Source organism: Phaenicophaeus curvirostris, chromosome 1, assembly GCF_032191515.1.
Source record: "Phaenicophaeus curvirostris isolate KB17595 chromosome 1, BPBGC_Pcur_1.0, whole genome shotgun sequence".
NCBI lineage: Eukaryota > Metazoa > Chordata > Aves > Cuculiformes > Cuculidae > Phaenicophaeus > Phaenicophaeus curvirostris.
Window position 1 is genome coordinate 62,307,080 of NC_091392.1, and position 13,711 is coordinate 62,320,790.

Here is a 13,711-nt window from a genome sequence, read left to right on the forward strand (position 1 = left end):
ATGAGAACCATGTCTATGCCTAAAGTGGACAACAGTGTTATTTGTGCTGTTGTGCAAGATATATGAGGGATTTTCACGCTCAAATAAAGTTCTTGAGATTAAATAGAAACCATTTAAATTTACTTAAATACAGAAATAAACCTTAAAAAAGGTATGCTTTTATCCAATGAAAGGCTTGAGAACATAGATAACTGATAGCATATTAGTAGTCCTACACCTGTGCTTTCAGCAGAAAGGGCTCAAGGTTGAAGGCGATGAACAGATTCATGACTTCGCATTGTCTGGTTTCAGTCCTGCTGGTGTTGCTCACCCAAGCCAGTGCACTCACTGAAGCAGGTAAGATGTGCTGTCTTCTTTACAAATTGTTTACAAATTTGTTACAAATTCTTGTAACAAATGTGTGGCCACTGGAAATGGAAAAGTCAATTTTCCTCAGGTGAGTAAATAAAGTGGCAGCGTTCTCAGACCTTGTATATTTAACTACTTGGTAAACTGGTGGGAGTTCAGAGTCTGAAGAAACTACTGAAATGAGCTGGCAATCTGCAAGGATTGAGGGAGGAATGGTGTTCCAGGGCAGGTCTGGCAAGTGTCCAGGCTCTTAAGCATTCAGCCAAGGTCCTGGTGGGATTTTCAAAAACACGGCAGTGGCAAGTCTTTAGCAGCTGGAGTTTTGGTGTGTTTGAGACCGAAGTTCTACTTTGCATTTTGTTATTGAAGATGTTTAAATCAAAGCATCGATTCTGGCCTATTAATTATTAACAAGCATAAAGGTGTCTGCCTCACCAAAACTGTGAGAAATTAGTATAGGAAAGGTAGTGTCACTAGAACACAAACCCCCACTTTCACTTCCCCAACAAATTCCAAATCTCTGCATTGTGTGGGATCTGCCAAGAGCCCACTGTGGCCTTGTTCACTCATTTACAAGAATACTGAATTATCTCCAGTTACATGATTAGCCCTGATGTGCCACAGTCTCTCCAAGGACCAGATGCATTGGTGAGACATTTGTGGTCAGAACAAACCCGTAACTCAAAGCTGGGCTTTCAGAAGGATCAGGATGGAGGTGAATCCCAGCAGCACTCGATGGAAGCCAGAAGCAGTTCCTACATCTTTTGCAATAACTTGTTAAACCAAATTAAGTCCCTGTTGACTGAAAGAGAGGGAAAAAATGAGACTGGTTTAGTATACAAACGTGCTGTATCCTTCAACATATCTGGGGACAACTCAGTTACTCTGACTTCAAGAGCTCAGGGAGACTGAGGGAGGAGGGATATTGGACATAGCGTCAGCCTCAGAAATAACAAAGGCTTTCCAGAGTGGAGAACCACAACACTACGTGTAAAATCCTTGCAGAGGGAATTTTGACCAACAGCTGCATCACAAAGCTCATCATAAAAAAAGAGCCACAGAACATCACCAGTCAGACAGGGCTTCAAAAGCCTTCTCCAAAAGAATGCCCACAGTTTGTCTTTTCCTTTGTAAAATTCATTTAGAAACATGTGTTGATGCCACAGGACTGTGAATGTGCACTTCCAACTACCTTTGAACAGCTTCCTGACGAGGGCTTTGAAATTTAAACTAAACAGTCATGGACAGCAATGTATAGCTTACTGAATACAGTTCTATAGAGGTCACCATCGGAAGCACTGCAAGGGAAACCAGGCCACCTCCTCAACCACTGCAAGCCAGAACCTACCATATTGATACAATCCACTATAGCTTTCAGGTTACAGGGGAAAATACCAGACTGTGAAGTGCAGTGGGTCACAAGAGAATGGAAACCTCTGGGTAGAATGGCTGTTAGGCACAGGAATGTCTTAAATCATGCTAGTACAAATTGGCAGAGTTTGCAGGCTGGTAATTAAGTCCTTCCCTTGACCATGGTAACTGAAACTGCTGCTTCTTGCCCAGACGGGTATTTACGTGCATATATAGTGAATACATTACCACACAAATCTTTCCAAAGGAACTTTTATACTATGTGCCGAACTATTCAATCTCCTTTTTCCCTTCCCTCCCCACCCTCTCATCCTCTTCCCTTCCCCTCTCATCCCTTCCCATCCTTTCCCTTTTCCTTTCCCTTTCTCTTCTTTTTCCTTTTCTTTTTCATTTTTCATTTTTCTTTTCCCCTTTCCCTTTCCCTTTCCCTTTCCCTTTTTTTGTTGCTCATTTTCTGTCCTTCTCACAACAAATATACATTTTATTAAAAGTGTGATTTTTTTTCATGGGCTAAAATATGTCATAAAAGATAGATAAGTGTAATATATATGATATATGTTAATATTATATATTATAGCATAACTAACTTAACATAAATAATATTTTAAAATAGATGTCTATCCACACACAAACATGTATGTATGTAGGCATGTAAAAATCCATTACACTTCTTCAAGATTTTTCATTACCTGGTAGAAAAAAGACTCAGCGGGGGAAGAGCAGTGAGAACTCCATTCACTAGCATGAATCCTGTTTTTGTCAGGCTACCTCTTGCTGCTAAGGTCACTACCCTTTGACAAAAATGGCCTCTGACCTCCCCAGGCTCACAATTCTGTTGTGACTGACCCTGAAACCCATGAAATTCAGGGGCAGACATTGCTTTGGAAGGTTTAGATAAAGCTGACTAACATGGGAAGGGCTCATGGTATGCACCCATCTGAAAAGGTCCAGCAGTTCTTTGGTAGAGGATGCAATTTATTCTGTCCCCGTCTTTCAATGAAATCCTAATCCTTCATATGCTACTGAAAGTGGAAACCAACACACACTGATGATGAATAACAATGTGCCTTTAAAGGGCAGTAACAGTTTTCTAGTCTTTATTTCTTAGGTTTTTGTAATTAGGAAAAAAAAAAGTAATTGGCAAAGTACAAGTAAAATGGGTGGTTTTGCTGTGCTGTGAGCTACATCTAAGCAGGCTTATACTTTATGATAGAATTGCATATGAAACAAACAACTGTAGATTAAAAAGGGTTTATTTTTACTGGGTTTATCCCAAAAGTTGCATTAGTCTGTGCAAGGATCTGACTCAGAAAAAATAGTTACACACTTCAGGCTGGATTTGTTACTCCTTGCTGTCCAACAACCGTATTGTTCTGGTTTTATATCTCAGTTTCCCATTGTGGCAAGAAACCCCTAGCCAGAAAATTCAGATCCTAGCTTGGATCTGCATCTTAGACACATGGAGGCATACGCCAACACATCTTAGTATCTTTAGTACTCTTTAGAACCACTGTCCACCTGCAGATCCACCTGCACCTTCCTGTCTCTGATATTCTCCACCAAGGAGCTGATCCTTTGTGAGATGAAACAGTGTGGCCAGCATGACTGGGGAAGACATCCTTCCCCTGTACTCAGCACTGGTGAGGCCACACCTCAAATACCGTGTGCAGATTTGGGTATCTCACTACAAGAAAGACACTGAGATCCTGGAGCAAGTCCAGAGAAGAGCAACAAAGCTGGTGAAGGGGCTGGAGAACAAACCTTATGAGGAGTGGCTGACAGAACAGGGGTTGTTTAGCCTAGAGAAAAGTAGGCTGAGAGGAAACCTCGTCATTGTCTAAAAGGAGATTAGAGGTGGGTGTTGGTCTCTTCTCCCAAGTGATAGGTGATAGGATGAGAGGAAACGGCCTCAGTTTGTGCCAGGGGAGGTTCAGATTAGACATCAGCAAAATGTTCCCCACTGAAAGGGTTATCAGGCACTGGCACAGGATGCACAGGGAGGTGGTTCAATCACCATCCCTGAAGGTATTTGAAAGATAGGTAGATGAGGTGCTCAGGGATATGGTTTAGCAGAGGACATTTTCAGCTGGACTTGATGACCTCAAAGGTCTTTTCCAACCAAATGGTTCTATGATTCTGTTGAAAGTTTCTCTTTATGACCACGAAGCAACTCTTGAATTGCTGCTGAAGGAATAAATTCTTCAAGGAGATACTGACTGCAGTCCCCTCTGAAGTTTTATTATTGTGCTTTTTCTGTTAACTTCAATATGTTGTTTTCTATCTTGACAGCGAATTTTGATTATGGGGCACTCTGAATATGGAAATACCACAGAATATTCTCAGCTGTAGTGTAAACATCAGGCCTTGCAGAGCACTTCAGCAACACAGCTCACCTTTGCTCTGCTAGCGCTGACTCTCACCTGGCTGTGTTGGTGCAGCCCAACCCTCCTCTCCCACCACCCCTCCAGCAAATCACAGCAGGGGCTTGGAACTGGCATCTCTCCTCCACACCACCCTGGCTGCTCACCCATGTCAACACTCTCCAAACAATACATCAACCCTCCTGTGAAAGGCTCCAGAGGGCAGTTTTGGGAAGGCAGCCACGGTGTCTCCATAGAATCACAGAATCATTAAGGTTGTAAAAGTCACAGAATCACTAGGTTGGAAAAGACCCACAGGATCATTGAGTCCAACCATTCCTATCAAACACTAAACCATGCCCCTCAGCACCTCATCCACCTGTCTTTTAAACGCCTCCAGGGAAGGTGACTCAACCACCTCCCTGGGCAGCCTCTGCCAGTGCCCAATGACCCTTTCCGTGAAAAATTTTTTCCTGATGTCCAGCCTAAACCTTCCCTGGCAGAGCTTGAGGCCATTTCCTCTTGTCTTGTCCCCTGTCACATGGGAGAAGAGTCCAGCTCCCTCCTCTCCACAACCTCCTTTCAGGTATTTGTAGACGGCAAAGAGGTCTCCCCTCAGCCTCCACTTCTCCAGGCCAAACAATTCCAACTCGCTCAGCCGCTTCTCATAAGGCCTGTAAGTCCTCCTGGATCACCCAGTCCAACCACCAGCCCAAATGGGAACGGAGTCCCACCACCACTCTGGTGGCCCAGACTTGAGAACAAGGGTTTTGTTCTGCTGGCAGACGCTATGACAATGTCTGACGAGGAGGGGACGTGTCGCGGTGTCATTTGCACACCGAGCATGCCGAGGGCTCTCGACCGGCCGGCGCGGGACTCGAACCCGCTCTTCTCATCCCGCCCCGCGTGGATCGGTGTCGCCCAGCGCGGACTACATCACCCATCGTGCCCCGCGGCACGGGGGCCCGTGGACCCCGTCGGAGCGCCCCTTCGCTTGGCACGCTGGGAGTCGTAGTCTTTCTGCCGCGGCGGGAACGCAGCCAATAGGAGAGTTCGAGGGTGCACGCGGCCGCCCGCTCCAGCCAATCCTGTGGCAGCGCCCGCCCTCCCGCCCGCCCAACGGGAGCGTCGGCCCGCGTCACGTGGTGGGGAGCGCGGCGGGGCGGTGGCCGGGGCGGGCGCGGACATGGAGGTGGGCGCCGCGCTGGAGGCCGTGGAGGGGAGCGGCGGCGAGGGGGCTGTGGAGCGCGTCCTGGCGCGGTACAACGAGGAGGTAACGGGACGGCGGGGCGGGAGGGAAGGCAGCCTGTCCGCCCCGTCTCCCTGTCCGCCCCGTCTCCCTGTCCGCCCCGTCTCCCTGTCCGCCCCTTCTCGTCCCGGTTCCCCCTGTTCCGGCTTTTTCCCCCCTAATCCCTCCCGTCCCGGCGTCCCCCGCAACCTTCCCGGGTCTCCTCTCCGTCCTCATCTTTCCAGCTTTCTCGCTTTTTCCCAGTTTCGTCCCGGCTCCCCCAACTCCCTCGACCCCCCGTCCCGCCTCCCCCCCCCCCCCCCAACCCCGTCCCTCAGCCCCGTCCCGGCTCCCCCCGTCCCTCAGCCCCATCCCGGCTCCCCCCCCCAACCCCGTCCCTCAGCCCCGTCCCGGCTCCCCCCGTCCCTCAGCCCCGTCCCGGCTCCCCCCCACCACCCCGTCCCTCAGCCCCATCCCGGCTCCCCCCGTCCCTCAGCCCCGTCCCGGCTCCCCCCGTCCCTCAGCCCCGTCCCGGCTCCCCCCCCGCCCCCGTCCCTCGGCCCCATCCCGGCTCCCCCCGCCCCCGTCCCTCAGCCCCGTCCCGGCTCCCCCCCGACCCCCGTCCCTCAGCCCCGTCCCGGCTCCCCCCCGACCCCCGTCCCTCAACCCCGGCCCAGCTCCCGTCCCTCAACCCCGGCCCGGCTTCCTAGGGGCTGGTGCGGAGTCCCAGCCCCGCACCTCCGACTGCTGGAGCCCCGGACACCACTGTGGCTGCCGCCCCGGTGTAGCCCGGCCCGTGGGGACCACCACAACGCCGGGGCAGTTGGCGGGGGCAGTTGGCGAGGGCAGCGCCGAAGGGAGCGTAAAGCCAGCGGCATCGTGAGCTGGTCGAGCCCGTTGCCAGGCTTGGCGCTCCATGCCTTCTGTCTTGCCTCTGCTTTACACACCTGGTGTGCAGCGTAGTAGGTTAGCGGTGGTGGATGGGAAGTAGATCGACGTGAACTGGCGATGTGCTCTTACAGTCAGAAAGGCTACCTTATCCTGGGCTGAATCGAAAGAAGTGTGGCCAGCAGGGCAAGGGAGGTGATTCTGCCCCTCTACTCCACTCTTGTGAGACCCCACCTGGAGTACTGTGTCCAGTTCTGGAATCCCCAGCGTAAGAAGGATATGGAACCGTTGGAACAGGTCCAGAGGAGGGCTGCAAGGATGATCAGAGGGCTGGAGCACCTCTGTTATGAGGAGAGTTGTTCAGCCTGCAGAAGAGATGGCTTGAGAGACCTTATAGCAAACTTCTAGTACCTGAAGGGGCTACAGAAAAGCTGGGGAAGGACTTTTTAGAATGCCACGTAGCAAGAGCACAAGAAGGAATAGCTTTAAATTGGAGAGGGGAAGGTTTAGATTAGACACTATGGATAAATTCTTCATTATAAGGGTGGTGAGGCACTGGAACATGTTGCCCAGGGAAGCTGTGGCTGGCTCCTCCCTGGAATTGTTCAAGGCCAGGTTGGATGGGGCCTTGAGCAGCCTGGTCTGGTGAGAGGTGTCCCTGCCCATGGCAGGGGGGTTGGAACTGGATGATCTTGAATGTCCCTTCCAACCCAAACCATTCTATGACTGGTGATCAAGTTGTGAAAATAGCTGTTCCACAGGGTGTATTCGCCTCAAAAGTCTCTTAATCCACCTGTAGCTCTTGGAAGAAGCTGAACAGGATAATGCTGAAGTTTCCAGGATAACAACATGGTGTACCTGCTCACCTGTCTGAGGCACTGGCCTTTGCAGGTGGTCAGTCCTTTGTGTCCTGGTCCAGCTGCCCTGTGGGGAAAAGGCATTTGCCAGCAGCAACCGTGTCAATGTGCGGAGAAGCAGCTCTGCAGTGGGAGTGGATGTGGCTAACATGGACTGCCAAACCTCACCTGATTTTTTCAGTGTTTTTGGCCAAACAAAGGAAAAATCATAAAATCATAGAATAGTTAGGGTTGGAAGGAACCTTAAAGATCATCCAGTTCCAAACCCTCTGCCATGGGCAGGGACATCCACTAGATCAGATTACCCAAGGCCCCATCCAACCTGGCTTAAAACACCTCTGGGGTGGGACATCCACAGCTTCCCCCAGGCAACCTGTTCCAGTGCCTCACCACTCTCATGGTGAAGAAATTCTTCCTAATGTCTAGTTTAAATCTGCCCCTCTCCAGGGTATATCCATTCCCCCTTGTCCTATCACCACAAGCCTTTATGATAGTCCCTCTCCAGCTCTCTTGTAGGCTCGTTTCAGGTACTGGAAGGTTGCTATACGGCTCCTTGAAGCCTTTTCTTCTCCAGGCTGAATAAGCCCAACTCTCTCAGCCTGTCCTCATAGGGAAGGTTTTCCAGCCCATGGATCATCCTTATAGCCCTCCTCTGGACTCGTTCCAACAGCTCCGTATCCTTCTTATATGGAGGATTCGAGAACTGGACACAATACTCCAGATGAGGTCTCACAAGAGAGGAATAGAGGGCCGGAATCACTTCCCTTGACCTGCTGGCCACGCTTCTTTTGATGTGGCCCAGGACACAGTTGGCCTTCTGGGCTGTGAGCGCACACTGCTGGCTCATGTTGAGCTTCTCATTGACTAGCACCCCCAAGTCCTTCTTTGCAGAGCAGCTTTCAATCACATCACCCCCCATAGTGTACTGAAAATGAGGAGTGCTCCGACACAGGTGTAGGACCTTGCATTTGGCCTTGCTGAACCTCATGAGGTTCTCACAGGCCCACTTCTCAACTTGGAATGGGAGACTGCTAAAAGCAGAGCTACCACAGGTTGAGCTTTTAATGCTGATGGGTTTTAAAGAGTACCTAGTGTCTACTGCTATTACAGTCTCATGTATGCTGAGTCGTGAGAGGATTTCTTGGTGACATTGGGAAATAGAAATTGAGCTGAAGCTAGATGTTAGGTGGCTTTTCTTTTTTTTTAACTCCCTTCCTCTGATAGGGACATTTTGACACCTAGATTCTACTTAGTAGAGTAGTATAGACCATTTCTAAAGATCGTGTCTGGACCCATGAGGTAGGTGTCTGTTCTCTGCCTAGACACTTCTGTGACTTGTACCTAAGTCTCTAAAGCTGGTACTGATCCAGAGTTTGGCTTTGGATGTAATTAAAATGCAGTTGTGTTGAACTATTTGCTGAAAGTTTGGCATCTTTTGCAAACGTTCAGGTTTTTAGTTAAGGATTCTAAGCTCTGTTCTCGGGGGGAAAAGCCAAATCATTGTGGCTTGGTGGATGGTTATTCTTCAGCCTCTAGGAGAAGGCTTGAAGTTTACTGTTTTACATGCAATGTTTTGTGTCTAACAATGGCAGTAACTGATGTCTTCGTTCAAACTTGAGCTTATAGAAGAAGCTTGAGCAACAGTCTTGATGTTGGCTGCCTTTACACATGAAACTCAAATGAAGAGACTGGTGTAGCTGCAGGGCAGTTTTTCTGAAGGACTGAAAGCTCTAGAGTCATAGGACCTTGGAACTGTAGAATGTCTTGAGTTGGAAGGGACTTACAGGGATCATAGAGTCCAACTCCTGTCCTTGCGTAGTCCATTAGATGCATCTAATTTTTTTATTATTATTATTCTGATTGAGAGAACCTTTTGTCTTCTGCCTTTGCTTTTGCAAAGGACCCTTTGTTAAATATATTCGGTCAAGAAGTGCATGCGAACATCATTTATTAATTTTGCCATGCTGGATTTTATGCCTTCTTGGCAGCTTCCACAGATTAATTATTTAGGCTTAAGCTGAATTCTCAAGGGCAGAGCGAGAGCTGATGTGGCTTCTATTCTGGCATTTCAAAACTTTGAATGAAATCTTGGAGCTGTATGTGTAGTAAAATACTTACATTGAAGTGGAGTGGGAATCTTTTAATACTGTCTCAGTATGACATTTTCTTACTGTGTTTCTTGGTGAGTTTGCCATGTTTCCTACATCTGTCTTTCTGTGCAGTGCATTGCTCACTCAAATCTGTTCCCTGTGGGCCAGCAAAGGCTGGGCAGAATACTCCAGGTTCCAGATCTTTACCCATGTCTTATCTGGGCTTTAGATTTCCTTAGCTTTTTCCAAATAACCAATTAAATATGCTTTAATTGAAGAAAAAGGAAGGATTAAGTGTCATTCTAAGGTGCAAGTGGCTATAGATAACTATAATAAGAGAATTTAATAAGTCTGTTCTTGCTTCTCTGTGCTGTCTCATTTGCAATTATTCCAAGTCCCTGTTCCTCCAGTGACTCCTTACTGTCACTACATTGCATTTGTATGTGAGCATTTTTGGACACTTACAAAAGAAAAGATGGCCATCTCTTCATTATTATTTCATCATTTAATGTTTATCTGCTTTTGGCTGGCATTTTGCTGAACTTATGTGGTTCAGTAGTGTTATTGGGAGCCCTGCAAGGGAAAGGAAAAGAATTGTTTTCCTACACTCCTCAAGGATCTAATTGATATTGGTAACCCTTGATGGTAGGGTAGGTGTTGAAGACCTCTCTATATAACTCTGAGATTGTGACACGAAAGATAAGAGGCCCAGCTCATGTGATACAGAGGGTCACTTTTGTTTTTCAGTCACTTCTGCAATGCAGCAAGTTGTGTATTAGGACTCATAGAAATGGAGAGATTTTAATTTTGAATGACAGAATAAACATTGTGTCATTCAAATAGTACTTTGCTAATAACATACTTCAGGAAATCAACATTGTACTAGACTAAATTACTGTTGGAAGTATTCCTAAAGTGGAATTACTGCAGGAAATATGTAGTCATTGTTAGACCGTATCTATCTTGTCATTAAGTGCACCAAGGAAACAAATACCTCAATAATGTGTTTTGGAGATCACCACAATATGGAAGCTGGTAGTTTTTCTAGTAAGGCTTATTTGGTTTGTACTGGTTGTTCTGGTTTGGGGTGCTCAAAAGTGCAGTCAAAAGCTTGTAAGAACTGCTCGGGAAGGAGTCTGAGGAATAAGGCGTTTGTAAAATATGAGGCTGTAGCTAATGATTTTCATGCTATAAAGGGTCATGTGTGAGGTTGTTAACCCACATTAGAAACAGCCCACAGATAAAGGCTTGTTCTGTGCCAGTAGTAATTGTGAAATTGTTATTTGGAGCCACCTACTGAAATTGCTCTTGCTGTTGGGTAGAACGGGAAAGGACATGATGCATGTGGTTATGGCCTCAGTATCTGAGGCTGATTTTAACCAGAATCCTGAAGTTTATAAAAGTTTTGCAGATATTACATACTTAGCAGCTGATGTTCATATGTTCATGTAACAAATAGAAACTCTTTTTTTGTTGGTTTTTTTTTTGTTTGTTTGGTTTTTTTTTACAGAATCGGGGCATTTTCAGATTTGATCCAGCAGATGAAGACAAAAGAAAAGTAAGTAAAATAGGCTATTGAGCTGCATACCTGTTCTGATTCAAAGTATAACGAAAGAAAATCAGTCTCAACTTCACTGCGATTGTGAAAGGGTACAATTAGTGATTATAAAGTTCAGTTTTCAATTTTGTTTCTATAGGGCAAGAGACGTGACAATTGCCCGTTCCCCCTTTTCACAAAAAAGAAAAAATAATCTGCCTAACAAAAAGCCCTGTCTTGAACAAAAGTAGTAACAGAAGAGTCTATAAGTAATTTTTTTGGGTACAGTTCTGGGGAAATAAGAGCAAAGATGGTCTTTTCATCTGGATCTGAAATAAACATTTCACAATACATTTTTTCATTTTCTCTCTGCTTAGCAGGTATGAATTTCTTGTCTATGTTAGATACTTACAGAATATCAGAAATTAATATGAAGGGATAATTACAGAAGAAAAGTATGGACAAAGCTACAGAAGGCTGTTAATGCAAAGGTAGCTGTAACCTGCAGAATGTGTGCTGTGCATATCGGGTTCCCAAGACAGCAAATGCCTGAGTTATAGTATGAAGCTGTACAGCTGTGTCAGGGCTTAACTGGTCCCTTAGGATCCGTCCGCAGCCTCACATTTAAAGCTTGGGCTACCTTTCATTTATATTTTCTTCTGTTATTTTTATGGCATAATATGTAATGACAAGACCCTTCCTGTCTTTTCTTTAATTAGTTTTGGAGCTGATTTGCATATTTATTCAGCAAGTGTTCATTAGTGAATGAGGCTGCCCGTTTCCTCTGTTTCTAAAATGCACTGAAAGCTTGTAATCAGAATTGCAGCGTTCCTACAGGGATAGCTTGTCTTGTATTGGACAGTCCTCAATTCATTCCATGATTTTGTTGAAAATCTAAATATTTTCAGTTCTTAAGTCTTTTTCTGCTAGAGATGGGGGGAGAGAAGTCTCTCTGCCCTTTGCATTTACAAACCCATCAGTTATCTGTACAGTAATCTTAAGTAACAGTTGTTTATTGCACTTGAAGACCTCTTAGTTTAACTTCACTGTGGAGTGCAAGTGTGCTGTTATCTCTTGTCAATCAAAATGAAATAAAACGTGGCCTAGAAGTCTTCCCCAGTCATTCTGTAGAATAGGTTTGTCCTGGGAGCTCTCTGAAAATGTCTTTCCCTGCTTTGCTTTTTATATCTGATGGAACAGCTGTTACAAACTTCATGAGATGCCTCCCCCTGACATAGGTAGCTTTCTTGATTGGAATTTAGAAATGCAGAGTTATAATGGGATTTTGATAGGAAATAGCTTTAATATGGATATGGAAATTTGAATCAGTGTTTAAAACTATAGCTAAGCAATAGCCAGTATGACAAACACAAGTGTGTTTCATAGTTTTGTAAGCTGCAGGTTTTAAATGTGTACATAGAGTCGAATAATGGGGGTTTTTTGAATGTTTTAAGCCTGTTGCTGTAGTTGGTTGTGGCTTCTGTCTTGCTAAGGTGTGTTCTGAAAATCCTTGATAGAATTATTACTTAATTAGTTAAGTTTTTCACACATTTTCTGGACAAATTGTTCTTTCTGTGACATTAACTTAAAGCTGAATCGAAGCTCATCAAGAAGTGTTTAGGACAGTAAGCAGACTGAACAATAAAATTCTAAAATACCCTGGTTTTTATTTAATTGCATTTTCATAGCATTACTTACTGGAAAAGACATTAATAATACATGATTAGAGTCACTTTTATCAAGGCAGCTTATGTGTGCATGCTCTTGATAATCAAAAGCTGTGGGTTTGTTTTGGTTTTTTTTGTTCTTGAATCTGCCCTCATGCTCCTCTGGGAAATTGTTAAGAAAAATATACCTCTGAACAGATGCCACTGAAAGATTCTACAGTTCTAAAGCTTCAGAAGACCTACATACGATTATTCAGTGTTTGGCTTTATCTGTTGCTTTACTCAAAGCTCACGTTCTGTAATGTGATGACAGGACTGTGTGTGTCCTTTTTAATCTACATATTTGCTCAGTATCCTTAGCGTCTGTAAAACATTCAGCTTCCTTGTTTTATCCTTCGGTTAAGATAAAAATGCATTAAATTGAAAGGTAAAACAGCACCATGCTCATACTAAGAGCAAACTATTGATGTTTTCACCAAAATTAATGGGGATTTCTTGAAGGCTCCATGATGTAGCCACGTGCTAATGGAGAAACAAGTTCCACACTCTTCTTTCTTGTTACCAAAAAATGAGTTGACAGTATGCACGTTTCTGTTGGCTTAGAATGATTGCAGTGAAAGAGCATTTGGAGATAGGGTCACAATCCATGAAGAAGTCATGTAGTAGACTTGAAGTTCCGGTATGGGGGCAAATAGAGAGGGACTTGAGGATTTTGTCTTCAGTTTCTGGTGCTGTTGGAAGTTTGCCATATAACCTAGTGAACACAATATATACTTTTTACCAGTGTCTTGCTGTGTATTGAGTTTGTGTGAGCCTAGGAGTAAGTTTTCTTCTAGGAAATGGCCTCTCAAGTTGCCCCAGGGGAGATTTAGATTGGATGTTAGGAAAAATTTCCTTACTGAAAGAGTGGTGAAGCACTGGAACAGGCTTCCCAGGGAAGTGGTGGTGTCACTGTCCCTGGAGGCATTCAAGAAGATGTGTAGATGTGGCATTTGGGGGCATGATTTAGTAGGCACAGTGGTGTTGGGCTGGCAATTGGACTTGATGATCTTAGAGGTCTTTTTTCCAATTTTAATGATCCTATGATTCAGCAAGCTTCAATGGCTTTGGTGTCGCTTATTCATGCGAATAAAAGATCAACAATAGCAGTGCCTCACCACACAGCCTCAGACATGACGTTAGAATTACAGCAAGGTCATGTCTATAGTGTAACTGTATTTTGTCAGAGGTGTAACTGAGTTCTATGCTTTTCTAGGTTGGATACTGCTAGGGAGAGGATTCCCTGTATACAACAGCATGATGCTGTAAAATATGAAAGACAGTAAAGACAAAACTATGGCTTGACTGTAGAATCTGGGTAAATCA

At 45.3% G+C, this 13,711-nt stretch overlaps 1 protein-coding gene across 1 annotated transcript in view; it reads left to right on the plus strand.

Moving 5' to 3' along the window:
• Positions 1-5,245: 5,245 nt before the first annotated feature.
• RIC8B (RIC8 guanine nucleotide exchange factor B) overlaps positions 5,246-13,711 on the plus strand; it is a 41,925-nt gene continuing 33,459 nt past the window's right edge. Inside the window, exons 1-2 of the mRNA XM_069859575.1 lie at positions 5,246-5,352; positions 10,653-10,700. Coding sequence (XP_069715676.1) covers positions 5,266-5,352; positions 10,653-10,700 — 135 coding nt within the window. The 5' untranslated portion in view covers positions 5,246-5,265. The remainder of the gene's footprint in view (positions 5,353-10,652; positions 10,701-13,711) is intronic.